The sequence below is a fragment of the Zalophus californianus genome, chromosome 8 (genome assembly GCF_009762305.2).
Source record: "Zalophus californianus isolate mZalCal1 chromosome 8, mZalCal1.pri.v2, whole genome shotgun sequence".
NCBI classification, from domain to species: domain Eukaryota; kingdom Metazoa; phylum Chordata; class Mammalia; order Carnivora; family Otariidae; genus Zalophus; species Zalophus californianus.
In genome coordinates, this window is record NC_045602.1 from 76,494,928 (window position 1) to 76,514,648 (window position 19,721).

Below are 19,721 nucleotides of genomic sequence, written 5' to 3' on the forward strand. Positions count from 1 at the left end.
AGTCTGTCTTGGTGCCCATGAGCTTAGGCAAAGAGGAAAGCATCTAGTCATATCTCCTGTTTTCCAGGATGATCTTTCCTTTAACTCTCTGGACTTGGGCCTTAGAGATGTGGAGTAAATACAGAGAATGTTTACTTGCTCTTTTATTTAGCAGATACTTACTGAGTGCTAATTAAGTGCATAATAGTATGCCAGGTGCCATAGAAGATACAAAGAAAAGGTAATATGTAGCATGTTCTCTGCCCTCAAGAGGCTTGTGAGCTGAGGCGGAGAACAAGTCATCCACACCACAAACTACCCAGAAATACATGGCTATGGTGTGGGCCAGGCACGTGGCTGAGAATACACAGCTGAGAGGAGAGCTCAGAGAAAGCTTCGTGGGGACATTGGGTCTGGGATAAGGCTATAAACAATTTTCTGTTGTTGACATAGGGACTTGATGTGAACCAAGGCTCGGAGAGGGGGATGCAGAAGGTGTTTGCAGGGGACAGTGGGTAAGCCCGTCAGTCCTGGAGTGTGTTGGGGAGGTGGACAGTGTGACGGTAAGGTGGGCACAGGTCAGCATTTGAGAGCCCAGCAACGCCAGGCCAAGCCATTTGCCCATGTAGGCCCCATGGCCTTCAAAGTGAGGTGTGCAAGACAGTAATGTGTGTGGAAGAATAGTTTGGCATGTTATTTGTCTCTCTCATCCTTTTGACTACTTTTTTATATCAGATGTTTAATAATGTGCGTATCAATAGAGTAGTATCTAATTTCTAAATGAGTAAGTATATAAAAGCTGCGAGCACGTTCTCGCATAAGTAGGAGCATGGCCTCTTGGAGCCAGCTTGTCTCCATGCAGATCCTAGCTCCACTGCTTGCTCTCTGTGTTATTTTGGGTGAGCTGATTTCTGTGCCTCCACATCTTCCTCAGTAAATGGGAAGATAGCACTGTCTCATAGGTTGGTTGTGGGGGTTAACAGAATTAAGAGCTGAGCAGTGCCCGGCATGGTCTCTGGCATATGGTAGGCAGTCAGTGACCGTTAGTTGTTACTGTTCCTACTTGGTGCTGCCACCATCACAACCGGCCCCCAGAGGGGTCGATGATCCCAAAAGGCGAAGGCCACTGATGTAGATGGCGAGTGAAAGATGTTGCCCTCAGAAAAGCTGTGTTCTAGAAAAATGAATACTGTACGTTGAAGTAATGCTGAGGATTCCTACTGATATGTGAGTGTGTGCATAAGAGAGAAATAAGTCGATCTTCAGCAGTCTTGACTGAATGTGTGAGCATGCTTCACAGAGAGGTTCCTTGGGTCAGTCAGTGTTCTCTACCTTCCTGTAGATCATAGTAAAGACTCTAAGAGCTAAGATTAGTTCTGATTTTTAAGGGTCCAGTTCCTACCTATGGAGTTGTTATTCCTTGCACCTGTTTTGTTTTGAATTACAGCCCTGCCCTCAGACCCCATCACAAAGCTTGATGAGTCAGGAAAGGAACACCGTCACACTGTCCCAGACAAAGGAGGCTTTCATCATTCACAGGGGGATATTTGAAGTTCAGAGACTGAAAGGGGGATATAGGATCCTCCTAGATAGATTAATCTAGCACTTTTCCAAGTTCATTTTTCACCTTGGAAGACACACTCTCCATCCTCGCCTACCGTTATTGTTTGGGACTTTTTATGACTGAAGATAATTCTTTAAAAACACAACGCAACAAGACATCACATTGCAGGCACACTAGCAGGCTTCTGTCGTTTCCCAGAATTCCTATAAAATATCTGATGATATGTGATTCTCCCATTATGTGATACGATTTGCTTGGTGGGTCTCTGTCCCATGAAAATAGCATTATTTGTTGTTTGCTTTCAGCTATGCCATTCAAACAGGAATACCTTATTGCTTTTATTGGGGAAGCATTTTTAAGATTGCAGAGCATATGTACTTGTTGCATTGCCCTGGGATTTATTTAGAGCACCCAATATATTTCAGTTACTGAGGACTAAGTTAGTTGGCTGTTGAAAAGCACTGTGGCTGAGTATAGCCAGGCAGTTTGGCAGCCACCCCAGAGGGCTCAAGTAAAATCAGCTCAGGGGCCTAAAGGAAAGTATAAATAAGTAATAAAACTCTTTCTATTTTAAGCCATATTATTGTTCACAACATTCTTCTATTTCTCTGTACTATGTACCTCCATCCTCTCTACCCTGTCCTTCCGTGGCAGATTTCTCAATGTCATGGGAATTCTTTGTTGTGGGGACTGTGCCGTGCATTGTAATGTTTGGTAAGCATCTCCCCAGTAGATTGCCCATAGTACCCACCCTCCCAGCTGTGACAGCAAAAATGTCTGCAAACATTTCCACCTGTTCCCTGGAGGGAGCAAAATCACCCATGGTTGAGAACCTTTTCTGCACAGTACCTGTGGATTTTTGCCATCGTCCTGTGTGGACAGGGTGTGCTGCAGCTCCTTTAAATGCCAGTGGTCATGGAAGAAACCATTCCTGACCCATGAACAAATTGTTGCCCCAGAGACTACAGTGAGCTGTGCGTGGGAATAAGAGGAGGGGAGGGACAATATAGAAATCTCAAAGGAAGCACCTTTCTTCTCTTGGTCTCTCTCTCTCTCTGCTGGAAAGGTGCTATGAATGTGTAAGCCAACTCGCTTTCAGGATCCTAGTTTTGTATAGTTCGCTTCATGTCCCAGTCCCAACGTGCCTCTGATCCACTTGCAAAACGTGTAGTTGGAACTTATTTCTGCCCTCCCCAGACTCAGGGAGCATAATAAAATTCTAGGCTCTATTTACCTAGGGGAGCTTTGGAAAATAACACATAATTAGAATTTTCTCACTTCTGTTTTTTGAAATGCTAGAGTATCTTTATTACTGAGTACACTTGTTGTCTATTTCATTGAGCCTCTCTTGGGCTGGAGGCAACAGGCTGTGTGGAAAGATCTTCTCTAGGAACAGAGGTTCTGCTGAAAACTAAACCTAGGACATCAAAATTTTAATTTTGAGTTAAACAGAAAGCTTTCTCCAGATTCCCAAATTCAGACCTCAAAAAGGAAAACTGGAGGATAAATCTACATGAGGGTGCTAAAAATACATAGTGATTATATTTGCTTTATTTTCAAAAAGCTCTTAAAAATTATGTGTGCCTCAGATATGTAAATGAGTAGTAAGTTTGTGACTTGACTCTCAAAACTGTTACCATATATAAAAAATAAGAATTTTAAAAGCACATCCTTAATACCTCTTTTAGAAATTGTCAGAATTCTTATGTGTGCTTCTTTGTCTAAAAGTATAGCTACAGGGGCACCCGGGTGGCTCAGTTGGTTAAGCGTCTGCCTTTGGCTCAGGTCATGATCTCAGGGTCCTGGGGTCTAGTCCCACATTGGGCTCCCTGCTCAGCGGGAAGCCTTCTTCTCCTTCTGCCTGCCGCTCCCCCTGCTGGTATTCTTTTTTTTTTTTTTTTTTAAGATTTTATTTATTCATTTGAGACAGAGAGATACAGAGAGCGAGAGCATGAGCAGGGGAGAGGCAGAGGGTGAGGGAGAAGCAAGCTCCCCGCCGAGCCAGGAGCCAGACGTGGGGTTCGATCCCAGGACCCTGGGATCATTACCTGAGCTGAAGGCAGACGCTTAACCATCTGAGCCACCCAGACGTGCCACCCCCACCCCCTCCCCGCTTGTATTCTTAAGCTCTCTTGCTCTCTCTCTCTCTCTGGCAAATAAATAAAATCTAATAAATAAATAAATAAAGTATAGCTGCAGGGGCCTGGGTGGCTCAGTCACTTAAACGTCTGACTCCTGATTTCAGCTCAGGTCATGATTTCAGGCTGGTGGGATTGAGCCCTTTGTCAGGCTCCATGCTGGGCAAGGAGCCTGCTTAAGAAAGATTCTCTGTCCCTCTCCTTCTGCCCCCCCCCCCCACCCCTCTCTCTCCCTCTCTTAAAAAAAAAAAAAAAAGAGGCTAGCTACAGATATTAAAATGAAGCCTTACTTTCTGTTTTTATTAAAGGCAATTGTTGAAAAAATAAGCAAATTAAATCTTAACCGAATTTCTCTTGCTACTGTCAATAACAAGAACTTTCTGTGCCTTCTCTTCACATCAAGAGAATGTGAATATTCTGAATGTTTTGGTAAATCTTTTTTTTCTTCTAACTTTTGCATAATTTTTCAGTCACCCTATTAAGTTAATTATACATCAAAATATAAAGAATTTTTAAGAATACAGAATCAAGCTCATGATACTCCTTAGAGCAAACATATGGGCAACAGTATTCTTTTCCCTGTTTTATTAAGAAACCCATTCACTGCTGTTGAATTCCTGATTCTATTGAAATACACATTCACTAACATCCATTTCCCATATGTCTTATGATTCTGGAAAACTACCTTTGGAGAGTGAATTCCACCAAAGTTATCCACAGAGTTTTTCCTGTCTAAATTGGTAAGAAGAAAAAGTCCATCTCTTATATACGTGCTTTTTTTCCCAGCTTTATTAAGATACAATTGACATATAACATTGTATAAGTTTGTGTACAACGTAGTAGTTTGACATATGTATACATTGCAAAATAATTACCACATTAAGGTTAGTTAGCACATCGTCACCTCACATAATTACAATTTTGTTTTTGTGGTGAGAACTTTTAAGTTCTACTCTCTTAGCAACTTTTAAATATACAATACGATACAGTATTGTTAACTATAGTCACCATGCTCTCACATCTCCAGACCATATTCGTATTATAACTGGAAGTTTGTACCCTTTGACCACCTTTACCTATTCCCCCCCCATCCTGCAACCACCACTCTGCTCTCTATTTCCGTGAGTTTGGGTTTTTTTAGATTCCACATATGAGTGAGGTAATACAATATTTGCCTTTCCCTGTCTGAGTTATCTTACTTCTCTTAATGCCCTCAAGGTCCATCCATGTTGTTGCAAATGGCAGAGTTTTCTTCTTTTCTGTGGCTGAATAATATTTGTGTGTGTACATGTGCATGTGTATATGGCACATTTTCTTTATCCATTCCTCCGTTGGTGGACACTTAGGTTGTTTCCATGTCTTAGCTATTGTAAATAATGCTGCAGTGAACATGAGAGGGCAGGTATGTGTTCAAGATAGTGTTTGCATTTCCTTCAGATATATTCCCAGAAGCGGAATTTCTAGAATATAGTTCTATTTTTAATTTTAATTTAATTTTTTTAAGTAATCTCTACACCCAGCATAGGGCTTGAAGTTACCACCCTGAGATCAAGAGAAGCACACTCTACTGACTGAACCAGCCAGGCTTATTTTTAATTGTTTTATTAAGATTATTTATATATTTAGGGACGTCCATTCATCCTCGGTGTAGGGATTACTTAGTGCCGGCCCTTCGACGTTTGGTTTTTTCTTCTCCTGGACAGGAGGCCTCTGCAGCAACCATGTTACGCCAGATCATCGGTCAGGCCAAGAAGCATCCGAGCTTGATCCCCCTCTTCATATTTATTGGGGCAGGAGGTACTGGAGCAGCGCTGTATGTCTTGTGCCTGGCATTGTTCAATCCAGATGTCAGTTGGGATAGGAAGAATAACCCAGAACCCTGGAACAAACTGGGTCCCAATGATCAATACAAGTTCTACTCAGTGAATGTAGATTATAGCAAACTGAAGAAAGAAGGTCCAGACTTCTAAATGAAATGTTTCACTATAAAGCTGCTTAGGATGAAGGTCTTCCAGAAGCCATCCGCACAATTTTCCACTTATCCAGGAAATATTTCCCCTCTAAATGCACGAAATCATGTTGGTGTATTGTGTTGGGGTTTACACTGAATAATAAATACCTGAAACTTGGAAAAAAAAAGATTATTTATATATTTATTTGACAGAGAGAGACACAGCAAGAGAGGGAGCACAAGCAGGGGGAGGGGGAGGCAGGCAGAGGGAGAAGCAGTCTCCCCACCGAGCAGGGAGCCTGATGCAGGGCTCAATCCCAGGACCCTGGGACCATGACCTGAGCCGAAGTCAGACGCCCAACAACTGAGCTGCCCAGGCGCCCCTGTACCATACTGTTTTGATTACTATAGCTTTGTAATAGGTGTGATATCTACAGCTTTGCTCTTCTTTCTCAGGATTGCTTTGACTATTCAGGGTCTTTTGTGGCTCTACAAATTTTAGGATTATTTTTTCTATTTCTATTTCTATTAGAATCTTGAGGGATTGTGTTGAATCTATAGATGGCTTTGGGCTTTTAACAAAATTAATTAATGACTTTTAACAATATTAATTCTTCCAATCTATGAACACTGGATATCTTTCTATCCGTTTGTGTCCTCTTCCATTTCTTTCATCCGTGTCTTATAGTTTTCAGTGTATAGACCTTTTGTCTCTTTAGTTAAGTTTATTCTTAAGCATTTTTATTGTTCTTGATGCTCTTGTAAAGAGGGTCGTTCTCTTTATTTCTTTTTCAGATAATTCATTGTAAGTGGATAGAAATCCAACCAATTTTTGTATGTTGATCTTGTATCTTGAAACTTTACTGGGTTCATTTTAAGTTCTAGTATTTTTTTAGCAAAATCTTTAGGATTGTCTATGCATAAGATATGTCATCTGCAAATAGAGACAATTTTACTTCTTTTCCAATTCAGATGCCTTTTATTTCTTTTTCTTGCCTGATTGCTCTAGCTGGGACTTCTAGTACTACATTGAATAGGGGTGCTAAGTTGGCACCCTTGTCTTATTCCTAATCTTAAAGGAAAAACTTTTCAACCTTTTACATTGTGCATGATGTTAGCTATGGGCTTGTCATATGTGGGCTTTTTGATGTTGAGATATGTTCATTCTGAATCCAGTTTGTTGAGCATTTTTTGTCATGAATGGATATTGAATTTTGTCCGATGTTTTTTCCTATGTCTATCAAGATGATCATATGATTTTTATCTTCCATTCTATTAATGTGATGTAGCATATTGATGATTTGCATATATTGAGCCATCCTTGCATCTGAGGGATGAATCCCCCTGGATTATGGTGTAAATCTTTTTAATGTGCTGTTGAATTTGGCTTGCTAGTATTTTGTTGAATAATTTTACATCTATACCAGGGATGTTGGCCTGTAGTTTTCTTGTAGTGTTCTTATCTAGCTTTGGTATCAGAGTAATGCTGACCTTGTAAAATGAGTTTGGTAGTGTTTCCTCTTCTTCAATTTTTGGGAAGAGTTTGGGAAGGATTGGCATTAATTCTTTTTTAAATATTTGGTAGAATTCACCAGTAAAACTATCTGTCCTGGGCTTTTTTTGTTGGGAGGTTTTTTGATTACTTATTCAATCTCCTTACTCATTATTGATCTTTTCAGATTTTCTGCTTCCTGATTCGGTCTTGGTGGGTTTCTAGGCATGTTTCTAGGAATTTATCCATTTCTTCTAGGTTGTCCAATTTGTTGCCATATAGTTGTTCATATAAATACCTTTATTTCTTTGCTTTGTTTATTCCTGTGCTCCACTAGACCCTCAGATAATATGCATTTATTCAATAAAATCATGTATGCATCCAACTCCTAGTAGAGTGCTGACCATTCTGACTCCCTGGCTACCCCGAACCTCTTCCTCCATGTCCCATATGTGAACTTTTGCTCTTCAATTAGTATGTTTAATCTTTGCTCTTGTGCTTCATTTGTCTTTCCTTTCCAAATTAGTAGTTCTTTTTAATGTAATAGTCATTGAGGGAGAAGGCTCTGGAGTTAAAATTATCTGGGTTCAAGTCCCAGTTCCACTGACAGCTTAGATTTCTCAGCCTTTGTTTTCTCCTCTGTAAAATGGAGAAACAAATAGTTTTGGGGGGATAGTTGTAAAAACTAAAAGTGAGATAAAATGGAGTGACTCTAATGGCCAGATCTTCTGTCTCCAGGAGAGAGAAGGGAAGAATGTTTTTTAGGGCAAGAAGGGGGTCTTCTGAAACTGTTCTAAAAGTCTCCTTAGTCCTAGCCTCTGTGTGCAGATGAGTTCTGGGATCTCTCTTGAGTGTAGTCTGCTGCTGTCTGCTGCTAGATTCCTAGCAAGTCTAAATCAACATGTATGGTTTTTGTTTGTTTGTTTAGCTAAATGAGGTAGACTGTTGTCTTCCTGCTTTATCCTCCACTTTTTTTCTTTATTAATGAAGGGGATGTATGTTATATACTTGAATTAATGGCACTCTGGAGGAGTTGTTAGGTATATACAGGTATCAGATTTTAATTTGTACCCATGTTCATAACTGAATAGGTAATCCTCTATTTTCTTTAGGATCTTGGTCAGTCTCCTATTTGAGATGCCTTGTTAATCTTAAAGTAAACTTTCTGGTGAGGGGAATATCTTTAATTAACTTTCTGAGAATTACCTTTCCAAAAAAAGCTCTAAAGTTGTTTAGTTATTTTTTTATATCAGATGGATTTAATGGGTTTTTTAAATTGTGACTTTGAAGAATTTATAAGTGCCAGAAAATTCCATCACCTTTGTTAATCTTCAAAGAAATCAGTATAATTAACATCTTAAATGTGCTTTTTGACTTTTTTTCCTTATTCACTACTTAAGCCTTTAAAAAGTATCTTTATTTCATGTAGATGGTAAGACAGGTTTTATTCACAAGTTTAAGTCAGTTTATAGCAAATAGACTTTATGCCTTTCCTTTCTTCTATTACAAGATATATAGTAATTTTTATATCTAACACATTGTTTCTGAAATGCAATTTCTCACTTTATAATTGATTTTTTTCAAGTATGTGAGACACTTCCTCGTCCAATTAGCAAACTATTCTTTTCATACTGAGAAGCAATATTCATTGATCATTGATCAATCTATTTGAGAGAAAATTCAGCCTTCAGGTTTGATTTTCAGATGTGTATTTAGAGAACAGAGATGCAAGGCAGTAATTTGTTTTAAAATTTATGATTGAATATGCTCATATGTGTGTGTGTGTGTATGCATTCAGAATTAAGGTGCTAGAAATTCTAGTCCATGTTCTTCAAAGGAAACCCTGATAGTGAATTACAGATGTCATATAATCCATGGCCACTGAATCAAAAGGTACCAGGAGGCAGATTTCTGAAGAAAATTAATACCAGTGCCCTTCACTGTATAATCTCTAAGCAGTGCTGAGGCTCTTGCTCATGTGCCCCACTCCTCCAGACTCCTCAGCCTTATTAGAGAAAGAAGGAGGACCATGCTGTTTTGCAAATGTGTCTTAAAGGCTCCCTTCATCTGTTTAGGGTGAATGTATGATTTACTTTGTTAATCTCCCTTTGTCCTAGCTTTTCCTTCTTTGTGGTTTCTCTAATGTTTACTTCTTTTCCCTCCTGAAGGAGAGCAGAGTAGAGATGCACAGCTCCCAGGTGCCTGTCCATTTCAGAAGTTAAATCTCACCTATCACCACATCGGTCACAGGAAGTCTAGTCATTTTTAAATTCATACAGAGAAGGTAGAAGTGGCCTCTGTGTGTGTGTGTGTGTGTGTGAGTGTGTGTGTGTGTGTGTGTATGTAGTGGAGGCCTAAAAACATCTACAATTTAGTGTAAAACAAAAACAAAAAGAACACCAAAAAGTCCGCCTCAGAGTTGGTATTGAAATGAATAATTTTCGTTGTTTGGGTATAGATTTGAGGACTGACACATTTTCATTTTACTTTTTCATCCCTGGTTGAACTTTCAAAGGTGGAACAGGGTGCTGTGGAGTGTGGTGAGCACTCATTCCCCGAGGTCAAGCCCAGGCTAGAGAGCCTTGTCATTCAAGGGTAGCGCCAGATGCGCCGCATGGGCGTGGCCAAGCCCCAGACCAGGCCGAATCAGAATCCGCGTTTTCAGGAGATCCCCACTTCAACTCATATGCTCATTAAAGTTTAAGAAGGACTAGTTCAAATGAGGGTTTTCCAGGATTTTGTAGTGGGCCTATAACCCAAAGTGTAAAATAAATATCCATAACTGATACAAATAAATAAATGGGGGAGAAGAGACAAATCTCCCATGCAGAAGGATTCCAAATAATTTTATGTAACTGCTCTCCCCACAACCCCTCCTCCGGAAGTGAAGCTTAACTTCCCTTCCCTCATCCCTTGAGTGTGGGCTGTACGCTGTGACTTGCTTCCACAGACAGAAAGAGGGAAATGAGGAAAATAATTCCACGGTGGAGAAATCTAGCAAACACCACCTCTAAGCTATGTATTCAAGGCTAACTTCAACAGTGATAAGTCATGTTGATTGCGTGTAATGTGCCCTTGTATGATGTGAGGAGAAAGGCATGTTACCCATGTGGTCTTCCTCCCAAAAACCTGTAATCCTCGTCTAATCCAAGAAAAAAAAATTGAGGACTTTTTATAAAATACCTGATCAGTACTCCTCAAAACTGTTCAGATCATCAAAAACAAGGAAAAAGTCTGAGAAGCTGCTACAGACCAGAGGAGCCTAAGGAGATATGTGGTAACCTGGATGGGATCCTGGAACAAAAAGGGGACATAAGCTGTAGACTAGTGAAATCTGAATAAAGTGTGTGGAGTTTAGTTAACAGTAATATACCACTTACTTTCTTAGTTGTGACAAATGTACCATGGTAATGTAAGATGGTGACAATGGGGGAATTGGGTGAGGATGGACAGGAATTTTGTTCCATCTAAAACACACTGTTGGGGCACCTGTGTGGCTCAGTCGGTTAAGCGTCTGCCTTTGGCTCACTCGGGTCATGATCCCAGGGTCCTGGGATCGAGTCCCACATCGGGCTCCCTGCTCATTGGGGAGCCTGCTTCTCCCTCTTCCACTCCCCCTGCTTGTGCTCACTCTCTCTGTCAAATAAATAAAATCTTTAAAAAGAAATAAAACTCACTGTAGTACACCCCCTTTCCAGTCCTCTCACTTGGAAGAACAGCTTTTCTCACAGAGCATAGTGATGGGTAGAGGTAAGCATGCTGTGTGCATCTAGATCGCCAGAGCCTCTGTGCTAGATGTCAATAATTATTGACATCAGACTTCACTGGATCGCTTCTCGGCCTTTTGGCTAAGATCAAGTGCAGACTTCACTGGAGTGTGGTATTTGGGCCTCGGTCAGAATCCTCACTGTTGACTCCAAGCAGGTGTTAGTTATTCTGCTTCTAAGTGGGATAGAATTAGGCTTCATTAATTTAACATGTAACTGAGACTGAATGTTTAGAGATGGATCTTTGTCATTGACTGGGGGCATCCTAGTAAATCCTAACACCAAATTCATTTTGGGGAAAGGGACATTAGTTCTGTGTGTATTCATTCAGCTGTAGAATCATAGACAGCTTTGAAAATGAATTGAGCTAACTGGAGACCGTTTTTGAAGATGAGGTGGTTTTCATTAAAAAAAGAAAAAAAAAGTTGGCTCAACTGTTTCCGCTGTGTGTAGAAAACAAACCATCATCAGAAGGATCTTTTTTTAAAAGGTGGGGGTCTTCAGGAGTGTCCGCAGCAGGGTCTGTGTCCCTGAGAGTCTAAACAGAAGCTCTGCACTCCCTGAACTGTATCTTTACACATAGCAAGTAAAGCAGAAGAGAACATTGCTGGTTATGTGTAGAGTCCTCGGAGAGGACAGGCTGAGCGAAGGGCTGTTCTGTTTTCTGCAAGTACAACTTTAACTCTGCTGTAAATACTGGCTCTGGGAGTTTCACAACGTCCATCCAGCGTCAGGGGCCCCTTTGAGTCTGAAATGGCTTGCAGTTGGGTGGTGTTTCTCTTGTTGGGTTGTGAACACTGACACCAATTTCACAAAACTCTTGCAAAATGCTTTTGCTTGCTTGTGCTTTGTTTCATCCTTGTTCTTGGAGACCTTCCTGGCACAGGCCCTGTGCCGATTTTCCTTTGCTGTCTTACTGCCGTCAGCAGTTCTGTAACAGGATTAAAGGGATACCTCAATTCCCAAAAATAGACAGAAGTTCAAGAGGTTTACTGCCCAGCAGAGGGAAGTCAAAATAACCAGCGTTATATTCTTTTGGCATACAGATTTCCAGTTTCCCACACTGGGACCTGGTACATAGAAAACGAAAACAGTCACAACATTTTCCTCAGTGTCAGATTCTGTTGACGCTCATTCTAGCTTCACTTTAACTCTCTTCTTTATCGGAAAGAATGAGCTATATGGTGGATTCACCTTGGATGTCTTCCAGTGACTGAAGTGCCAGGTGACCATGACAGAGGATAAATAGACACAGACCCCAGTGTGTTTACCATCTTAAAATTAAAAAGCATAAAGAGAAGATACTGTTTTCTCTTAGTTACTTCATTCCTAGTTGGTATGTAGAGTTGTAATCTCGTGCGTTTTTTTTTTTTTTTATTAAGTAGGCTCCATGCCCAGCATAGAGCCCAACATGGTGCTTGAACTCATGACCCTGAGATCAAGGCCTGAGTTGAGATGAAGAGTCAGATGCTTAGCCGACCTAGCCACCCCAGATGCCCCATGCACTATTTTTATTGCCCGGTTCTTAGAGTCTCATTGACATACTGGATTATTTTGTGGAGAGAGGATGGTATATGGAAGGAGGTTTTGGATCTAGGCAGACCTGGGTTTAACATACTCTCTCCCCCATTTTCTAGATATTTGGCCTTGGGCAAATCACTTAAATTCTAAACTGAAGCTTAACCATTGGTTAAAATAATGATAACACATAATTTGCAAGGTTGGCATAAAGAGTAGAGATGTTATATGTACAAAATCCCAGTATAGTGGCTGTCATGATATAGTTTCTTAATAAATGGTATCATTTATAACTATAAGTTTAAAAATACTGTTATACAAATTACTTAATGTCACTGAGGAGAATAAAAAAATAAATGAAGAGCTATTGTACGGGGTTTTGTTTTGGTTCGGTTTTTTGGTTTTTTTGGTTTGGTTTTTATTTGTTAAAAAGTACATCTTATCTCTCCTGACAGAAAAGCTTTGTCATATGCTAAATTTCAGGATGCAGCTGCTTTTATTTTCTAGATTTTTAGTCTGTTCCATTGAACAGTTTGTCCCCTTATGCATCAGGTGCCCATAGTAGCTCTATATAAAATGTCTTACAGTTTGTTGGAGACTAATTCCCATTCATTACTTTTTCAGTACCCTGTGAACTTTAAGTCAGCTTGTCTAATTCCCCCATCTTCCATTCTGTTGATTATTTTTATTTTTTACTGGGATCACATTAGATTTATACATCACATTATTAACTATACATACATCTTTATTATGCTACTGTCCTGTTTCACAACACGGCATGCCTTTCCATTCTTTTGTCTTTTATGTTCCTCACTAGCATCATATTTTAAAGCTTTTTTCATGTAGAGTTTATGTTCTATTCTTATATTTCTTATGATTGTTACCTTGAGTACTTTTCTTATGTTTTATCTTCTGACTTGTGCTGTTTTTACTTTTGAAAGTGATTGATTTCCACATATGCACTTTGTAATAATACTGTCTGGCATCACTTATATTGTACTTAGTCTGTATCAAACACTGTTTTATGTACTTACATATATTTATTAAATCCTCATAACGATCCTAGAAAGTGAGTGCTCTTTTACAATGAGAAACTGAAGCTCAGAGAAGTTAAGTAACTTATTCAGGATCACACTGCTAGCAAGTGGCAGATCCTAGGTTTTTCAGAGCTGATACTTCCGTAGGTTCTGTACTAAACTATTCTCAGTCACCTACCTCTCATTTGTAATATCATTTGTAGGGACGCCTGGGTGGCTCAGTCGTTAAGCATCTGCCTTCGGCTCAGGTTATGATCCCAGGGTCCTGGGATCGAGCCCCACATCAGGCTCCCTGCTCAGCGGGAAGCCTGCTTCTCCCTCTCCCACTCCCCCTGCTTGTGTTCCCTCTCTTGCTATGTCTCTCTCTGTCAAATAAATAAATAAAATCTTTAAAAATAATAATAATATAATTTGTAAAGATCCTTTGTTAATATCTTTTCTGTTGAATCTCTTGAGTTTTCCCCAAGGATATTGTATATATTTGATAGGACTGAATATCACAGAGATGTTAGTTTTCTCCAAATTCAAACATAGGTTTAATGTATTTCCAATAACATTTTCACTTGATAATATAATTAAATTCATATGAAAGACCAAATAGTAAGAGAATAGACAAAATGCTTTTTGATTACATTGAATTTTTAGATTCATTGAATCTTTAGAGCAACTTAAGGGAGAATTGACATTGTTAAAGTATAATTTTCATGAAGGTAAAATCATCACTTGCAGGCAAATATAAAATAATCATGTGTAAAATATATTATTTAACTCATTAATTAATCAGGGGACCAGAAAGATATATAATCAGTTCAAAGAGCATCTGACAAACTAGGGCATTTATAGGCAATTTAACAGAGTGTTAGGATAAGATTGCTAAATTAGATATAAGACAGTTTAATGTCCGGCAGATCATAAATCTCTGGGGTCATCTGTTCCACTAGAGAGAAATTATTATTATCTTTTTTTAAAGTAGGCTGCATGCCCAGTGTGGGCCTTGCACTCACGACCCTGAGCTCAAGACTCAGATGCTCTACCAACTGAGCCAGCCAGGTGCCCCAGAGAGAAATTATTTTTGTCTACACCCCACAAAAGCCTACAAGTTCACAAGTAACTTCACTAAGTCTGGGACCTTTAATCAGTAGCAAAAAAGGAGAAATCCATCCTGCCTCCTATTCTGTAAATAAACCCATGCCCATTGGTTTACATATTTTCTATGGTTGGCTTTATAGTATAATGCCAGAGTTGAGTGGTTACAACAGAGACCGTATGACCCATAAAGCCTGTTATATTTACTCTCTGGCCCCTTACAGAAAAGTTTACTAAATACAGGCCTGCACAATATTTGGATAATGCATCTTACACATATTTTCTGAGGTTTATCCCAAGATATTTCATGTTTTTGATATTATTAAAAATGATAACTTTTGAAAATTTCAAATTCTAAGTGTTCATTGCTGGCCTTTAGAAAATATAATTTTCATATATTGACCTCATATTCTGAGACCTTGCTAAACCTGCTAGTTTTATATCTCTTTAAAATAGATTCTTTGGTGTTTTACTACATTGATAATCATGTCATCTGTGAATAAGATAATTTTATTTCTTTTCAGTTGGCATGCTTTATATTTTTTTTGCCTTATTGAATTGGCTAGGACCTCCAGTATAATGTTGAGTAGAAGTAGTGAGAATGGACATTCTTACTTTTTCCCAACCAAGGGGGGAAAGTATTCAGCCTATCATCATCGCATAGGATATTAGCTCTAGGTTTTTCCTAGATGTGCTTTATCAAGTTAAGGAATTTCCTTTTGTTTCTACTTTACCGGGAATTTTTATCAGGACTAGATGTTGAACTTTGTCAAATGCTTTTACTGCATCCGTTGAGAGAATCAGATTTTTTTTAATGGGTTGATATGGCAAATAACAATGATTTTCAAATGTTGAACCAACCTTGCATTGCCGAGATAAACCCCATTTCTTCTTGATGTATTATCCTTTTTGTTAATTATTGGATTTGATTTGCTAACATTTTATTGAGGAATTTTGTGTCTAGAAAAAAAATTTTTTTAAAAAGATCAACTTGCACATCAAATCCCTAAAACACAATATAAAGGTACATTAATATTTATAATCATTCTACATTAATGAAAAGTATGGTACTAACTCATCATTAGAAAGAAAGATCAGAGGACAAAATGGAGAAACAGACATATGAAAGGTATATTGTAAAGGTTCTATTAGCATTGTAAAGGTCACAGTTTTCATAGGGATACTGAAAATGTTGGGCTTTTTGTTTTAATCTTTGAATCACTGTCTGTGATTTAAACTATACATTGTATAATGTACTTTATTTTTTTTTAAGATTTTTTATTTTTTATTAGAGAGTACAAGCAGGGGGAGTGGCAGGCAGAGGGAGAGGGAGAAGCAGGCTCCCCGCCGAGCAAAGAGCCTGATGTGGGACTCGATCCCAGGACCCTGGGATCATGACCTGAGCTGAAGGCAGACACCCAACCATCTGAGCCACCCAGGCGCCCTGTATAATGTACTTTAAATAACCATGCAAACATGTCATGGTTATCTCATACACTTCCATTGCATTTGACCTTAAACCCTCAATAAAGGTTTGTTGAATAAATGAACTAGATTAATGTTGTTTTTCCAAAAATCCAAAGGGTAGGATAGTGTTTTCTCTTTTCCTCTATATTTTCCTACCGGTAGCATTGGAAACAAGTGTTTCTGGGATAATCTAAAGATTTTAAATGCTCTACTTTCATCAGATTGTCACCTTGGAGGCTGAACTTTCTACGACTTTGAGGTAGAGTTTGGATGGCCTTTTTTTGTTGGTGATATGGAACATAGAAATGCTGTACAGCAGAACAAGGAAGCTTCCCTCTGTCAGCTGTATTGATTTGGTGGAGATTGAGGACCTTCACACCTGCAATGCAAAGTTCTCAGAGAGGTTAGAAACTCCTGACTTTGGAACTCCAGGTTTAGTGGCCACACCAACTTTCATGATATTCATTAAAAAGATTGAGACTTTTCTGGATTATAGAGGAAATCTCATTAATTTGGATTTTACTATTGTAAAGTTTTGTTTTTTGTAATTCTGACATGAAGACTGCACACAAATTTACTTTTCTCCGTGAATGTCCAATACAAATTAATCTTCTGAATTTATTTATTCAGGTTCAGCTTAACAGATATACTACTTGACAGTTATTTGTGTTTAGTGTAGTTCATGTTACTGACCATAGTAAATAATAGACCAGCAGCTCTTTAAAAACTGTTGTTGCTTTCAAAGATTTCTCCCTCTTTCAGACTGGTCTTTTCCCAGTTACTTTGTATCCAGAAAGTGTTGCTATTTCTTAGATATTTGCCACTGATAAGTACACTTTTGTTTAACTGAACACGTCACCGTTGTAGCCTACCAAGGAAGAAGTTTTTATCATGAGGAGGTGACAACAGGCAGTTAAAAGATGGGAGAGTGTGTTTGGATGAGTGGTGACAAAAACCTAACACCTAGGGACGAGTTATCTCAACCATCAGAAATCCAGGATGAGTTGTATATCCTGGGCCTGGGTTTTATAATCCATCACTAGCTTGGGTGGTAGATATTTCATCAATGAGGAGAGTTAGCACATAAACATAGCTGCTAAAATGACAAGTGATTTCTTAGTGTACCAGGAAAGGGAATGATAGTGGACCTTTTTAGCAATTAAGTGACCAAAAAATTATGGAGGTTTGGAAAACAGACTGAAGTGACTTGGTCCAGAGTCAGTAAAACAGTTTTAGTTGGAAAAACTGTGAAGGTTTAATTCATTGTGTTTTCTGAAGGGTTGATGTGTTCAGGGTTGAGTTAAAAAAAGAATCAGAGAGTTTGAAAATCAGAGTCAATGATATTTCTCCTTTGTAGAAAAAGGTACATATTTTGGTTTTTCTTTTTTTGTCTACATTTTTGTAAGACCATTTTTTACTGTATATTTTTTAACATAAAGAGGCAAATTATTTATACTTCTAAAGGTTCTCCCCTCCCTCCACAAAAAGTGAGTGCTGCTATTTGTTGTATTATGAACACTCAGTATCTGCTCTTAACATTTAATTCAGTGTGGGAGGTGGGAATTCTACCACTTAACCACCAATGCAAAGGAATGTTATAAGGGACTTTTTAGAACAAATGTGATAATTTATAATAATCTTATATAATGAATCATTTGTTGAGTTATGTTATTATAAGTAAAAACTATAATTAAGTAGATATAAAAATTTATTAAACTTTACACTTCAGACTTGGCACTTTTAAGTTATATTTCAGTTAAAAAAAAAAACCTTAATTAGGAATGGTGGTCAGAGTTTAGGAATTGTGTGTGATAATTTGGGGAAGTTATACACTTTATAATTTTATGGAGAGGATGTTCTTCATTTTAAAAAGTTTCTCAGGGACTGAAGCTTGTGGTTCATTACAAATAGGGAGAATATTTATAAACTCTGCCTTCAAATCTCCATTTAGACGAGTAGGCACAATTGAAGTCCAGCTGCTGAAAAAAGAGTATGTTAAGGGCATGAATTTCAGTGTTCACTTCAAAGCAGAGATGCAGTATTCATTAATCTTACTCTTTGATTGTGATGTTAGCTCTTTTGTTACTGTCGAGTTTACCTTGGCCCGAGTGCTGGCAATCAAGTGGTACAGTGAAGATGACTGGAAAACATTAACTTGTTATTGTTAGTTGACATCGTGCTGAGGTTGATGGGAAGTTGAGTTTATAAATAGCCTGGTCTATGCACTGATTTAGAAATCTGCTCAGTTTCACGGATAGATCTCATCATACGGACCGTTCATTGTTTACCTTTGAAGCTTTTTATTGAACAGAGAATGGATTCATCCTTTTGAAAAATGTAATACCGAACATAGCTGTGATAACGTCCCCACTGAAACTTGTTTTCAGTATTAACTTCTTGACTAAGTTGGCTTCATATTGTTCATTCAACTTTATTTTTCTGGGTATTATATAAATGGTAATCTTGCACTTTTTAGAAAGGGCCCTACATTCTTTTATTTGATATAATTCATTTATATTTTAATCTAGAATGGCCTTCATGTTTTGAAGACATATGTTTTGAAATAAGCACCCCTCAACGTTTGCAGTGTTTAGCATGAAACTTCTGTTAATTTCTGAGAAGTGTTCCTGTGTGTCCTTGCCTGAAAGTAGGCCTGCTACTCGAATTTTTATGCTGCACTATCAGATGCAAATCATTAACTCTGAGATCTCCCCAGCATGACGGTGGAAAGAACACAGGGTCAAAGCAGTAATCCTGAAAGGAAGTTGACTCTATTATGAGAAATCTAGGCAGTCAGACAAGGCATAACAATAGTTTCTAGAAATCTGGCCAAATCGCTAAATAATTGCCTTCCTCTTTCAAGGCCAAGAGGCAAACCCTAAGTTTGCATTCTCATTCTCATTAACCTGATGGTGAGGGAAGGATTCAGTGCTACTCAGGTAGGCTCTAAGATATGGAGTTTTTAGGGTTTTGTTTTGTTTTTCTTTGAGTTGGGTGGTGCCTTTACTGATCAATCAGTAAAGTTATAATTAAATTCCAATTAAATGCTTCATAGTGTACTAATTAAGCATTGAGTGACTATGAAACAGTATAACTTCATCCCCAGAATCTTGCAGTATGACCAGAGAGATACAACCAACAAATCTGAATCTGAAAATTTGGCATGCAGAATCATATAGTATTTAATTTTAAGTCAAATTATCAGCATGGGTGGAGTAGGTAGAGTCTTCATAACTAAACTCTTAATAATTTAGGTCATCTGGCTACTGTGTCTTCTGACCTCTGGCTGTTAGGACACTGACAAAAAAAAAACAAAACAGGAAGATCTGACAGGCTGTCAGACGTTTCTCAGTTTTACCTGACAAGAGTTACTGAGGGGGGCACTGTTTAAAATACAGTTTCCCGGTCTCCTGTCATGAAAACTTAAAGTGTGTAGATCTGAGAAAGGACCCCAGAATCTGCCTTATTAACGTGCCACACACATGATTCTTATGATAAGGCAAGTTTGGAAACCATTGGGTTGGGAGTGGAAGAAGAGGGATTCAATGTCCAAAGCTGAATTAATATAAGAGATGAGTGATTCTTCTGTCGAGTCAAGGAGATAACAGAGATTTATGTTGGCAGTGATGGCTATTAGATGTCACTGAGGCATTTGCCACTGAGATTGAAGGACCATGTAGAGCAGTAAGAAAATCTTGAAATTTCTAAGCTCAACTATTTAA

General features: G+C 38.6%; 2 protein-coding genes across 12 annotated transcripts in view; both read left to right on the forward strand.

The window, feature by feature from the left end:
• Nucleotides 1-19,721, forward strand: part of THADA (THADA armadillo repeat containing) — a 324,153-nt gene that overhangs the window by 180,786 nt on the left and 123,646 nt on the right. Inside the window, exon 30 of one of the 11 annotated variants that reach the window (XM_027621851.1) lies at nt 16,221-16,399. The exons of the other annotated variants lie outside the window; for them this stretch is intronic. Within the exon in view, the coding sequence (XP_027477652.1) occupies nt 16,221-16,262 (42 nt within the window). The 3' untranslated portion in view covers nt 16,263-16,399. Of the gene's footprint in view, nt 1-16,220; nt 16,400-19,721 lie in introns of those variants that run through there. 11 annotated transcript variants of the gene reach the window in all.
• LOC113937504 (cytochrome c oxidase subunit NDUFA4-like) lies at nt 5,313-5,820 on the forward strand. Its single transcript, XM_035728866.1, has one exon. It carries the CDS (start codon nt 5,403-5,405, stop codon nt 5,649-5,651), a length of 249 nt encoding a protein of 82 aa, XP_035584759.1. The 5' UTR covers nt 5,313-5,402; the 3' UTR covers nt 5,652-5,820.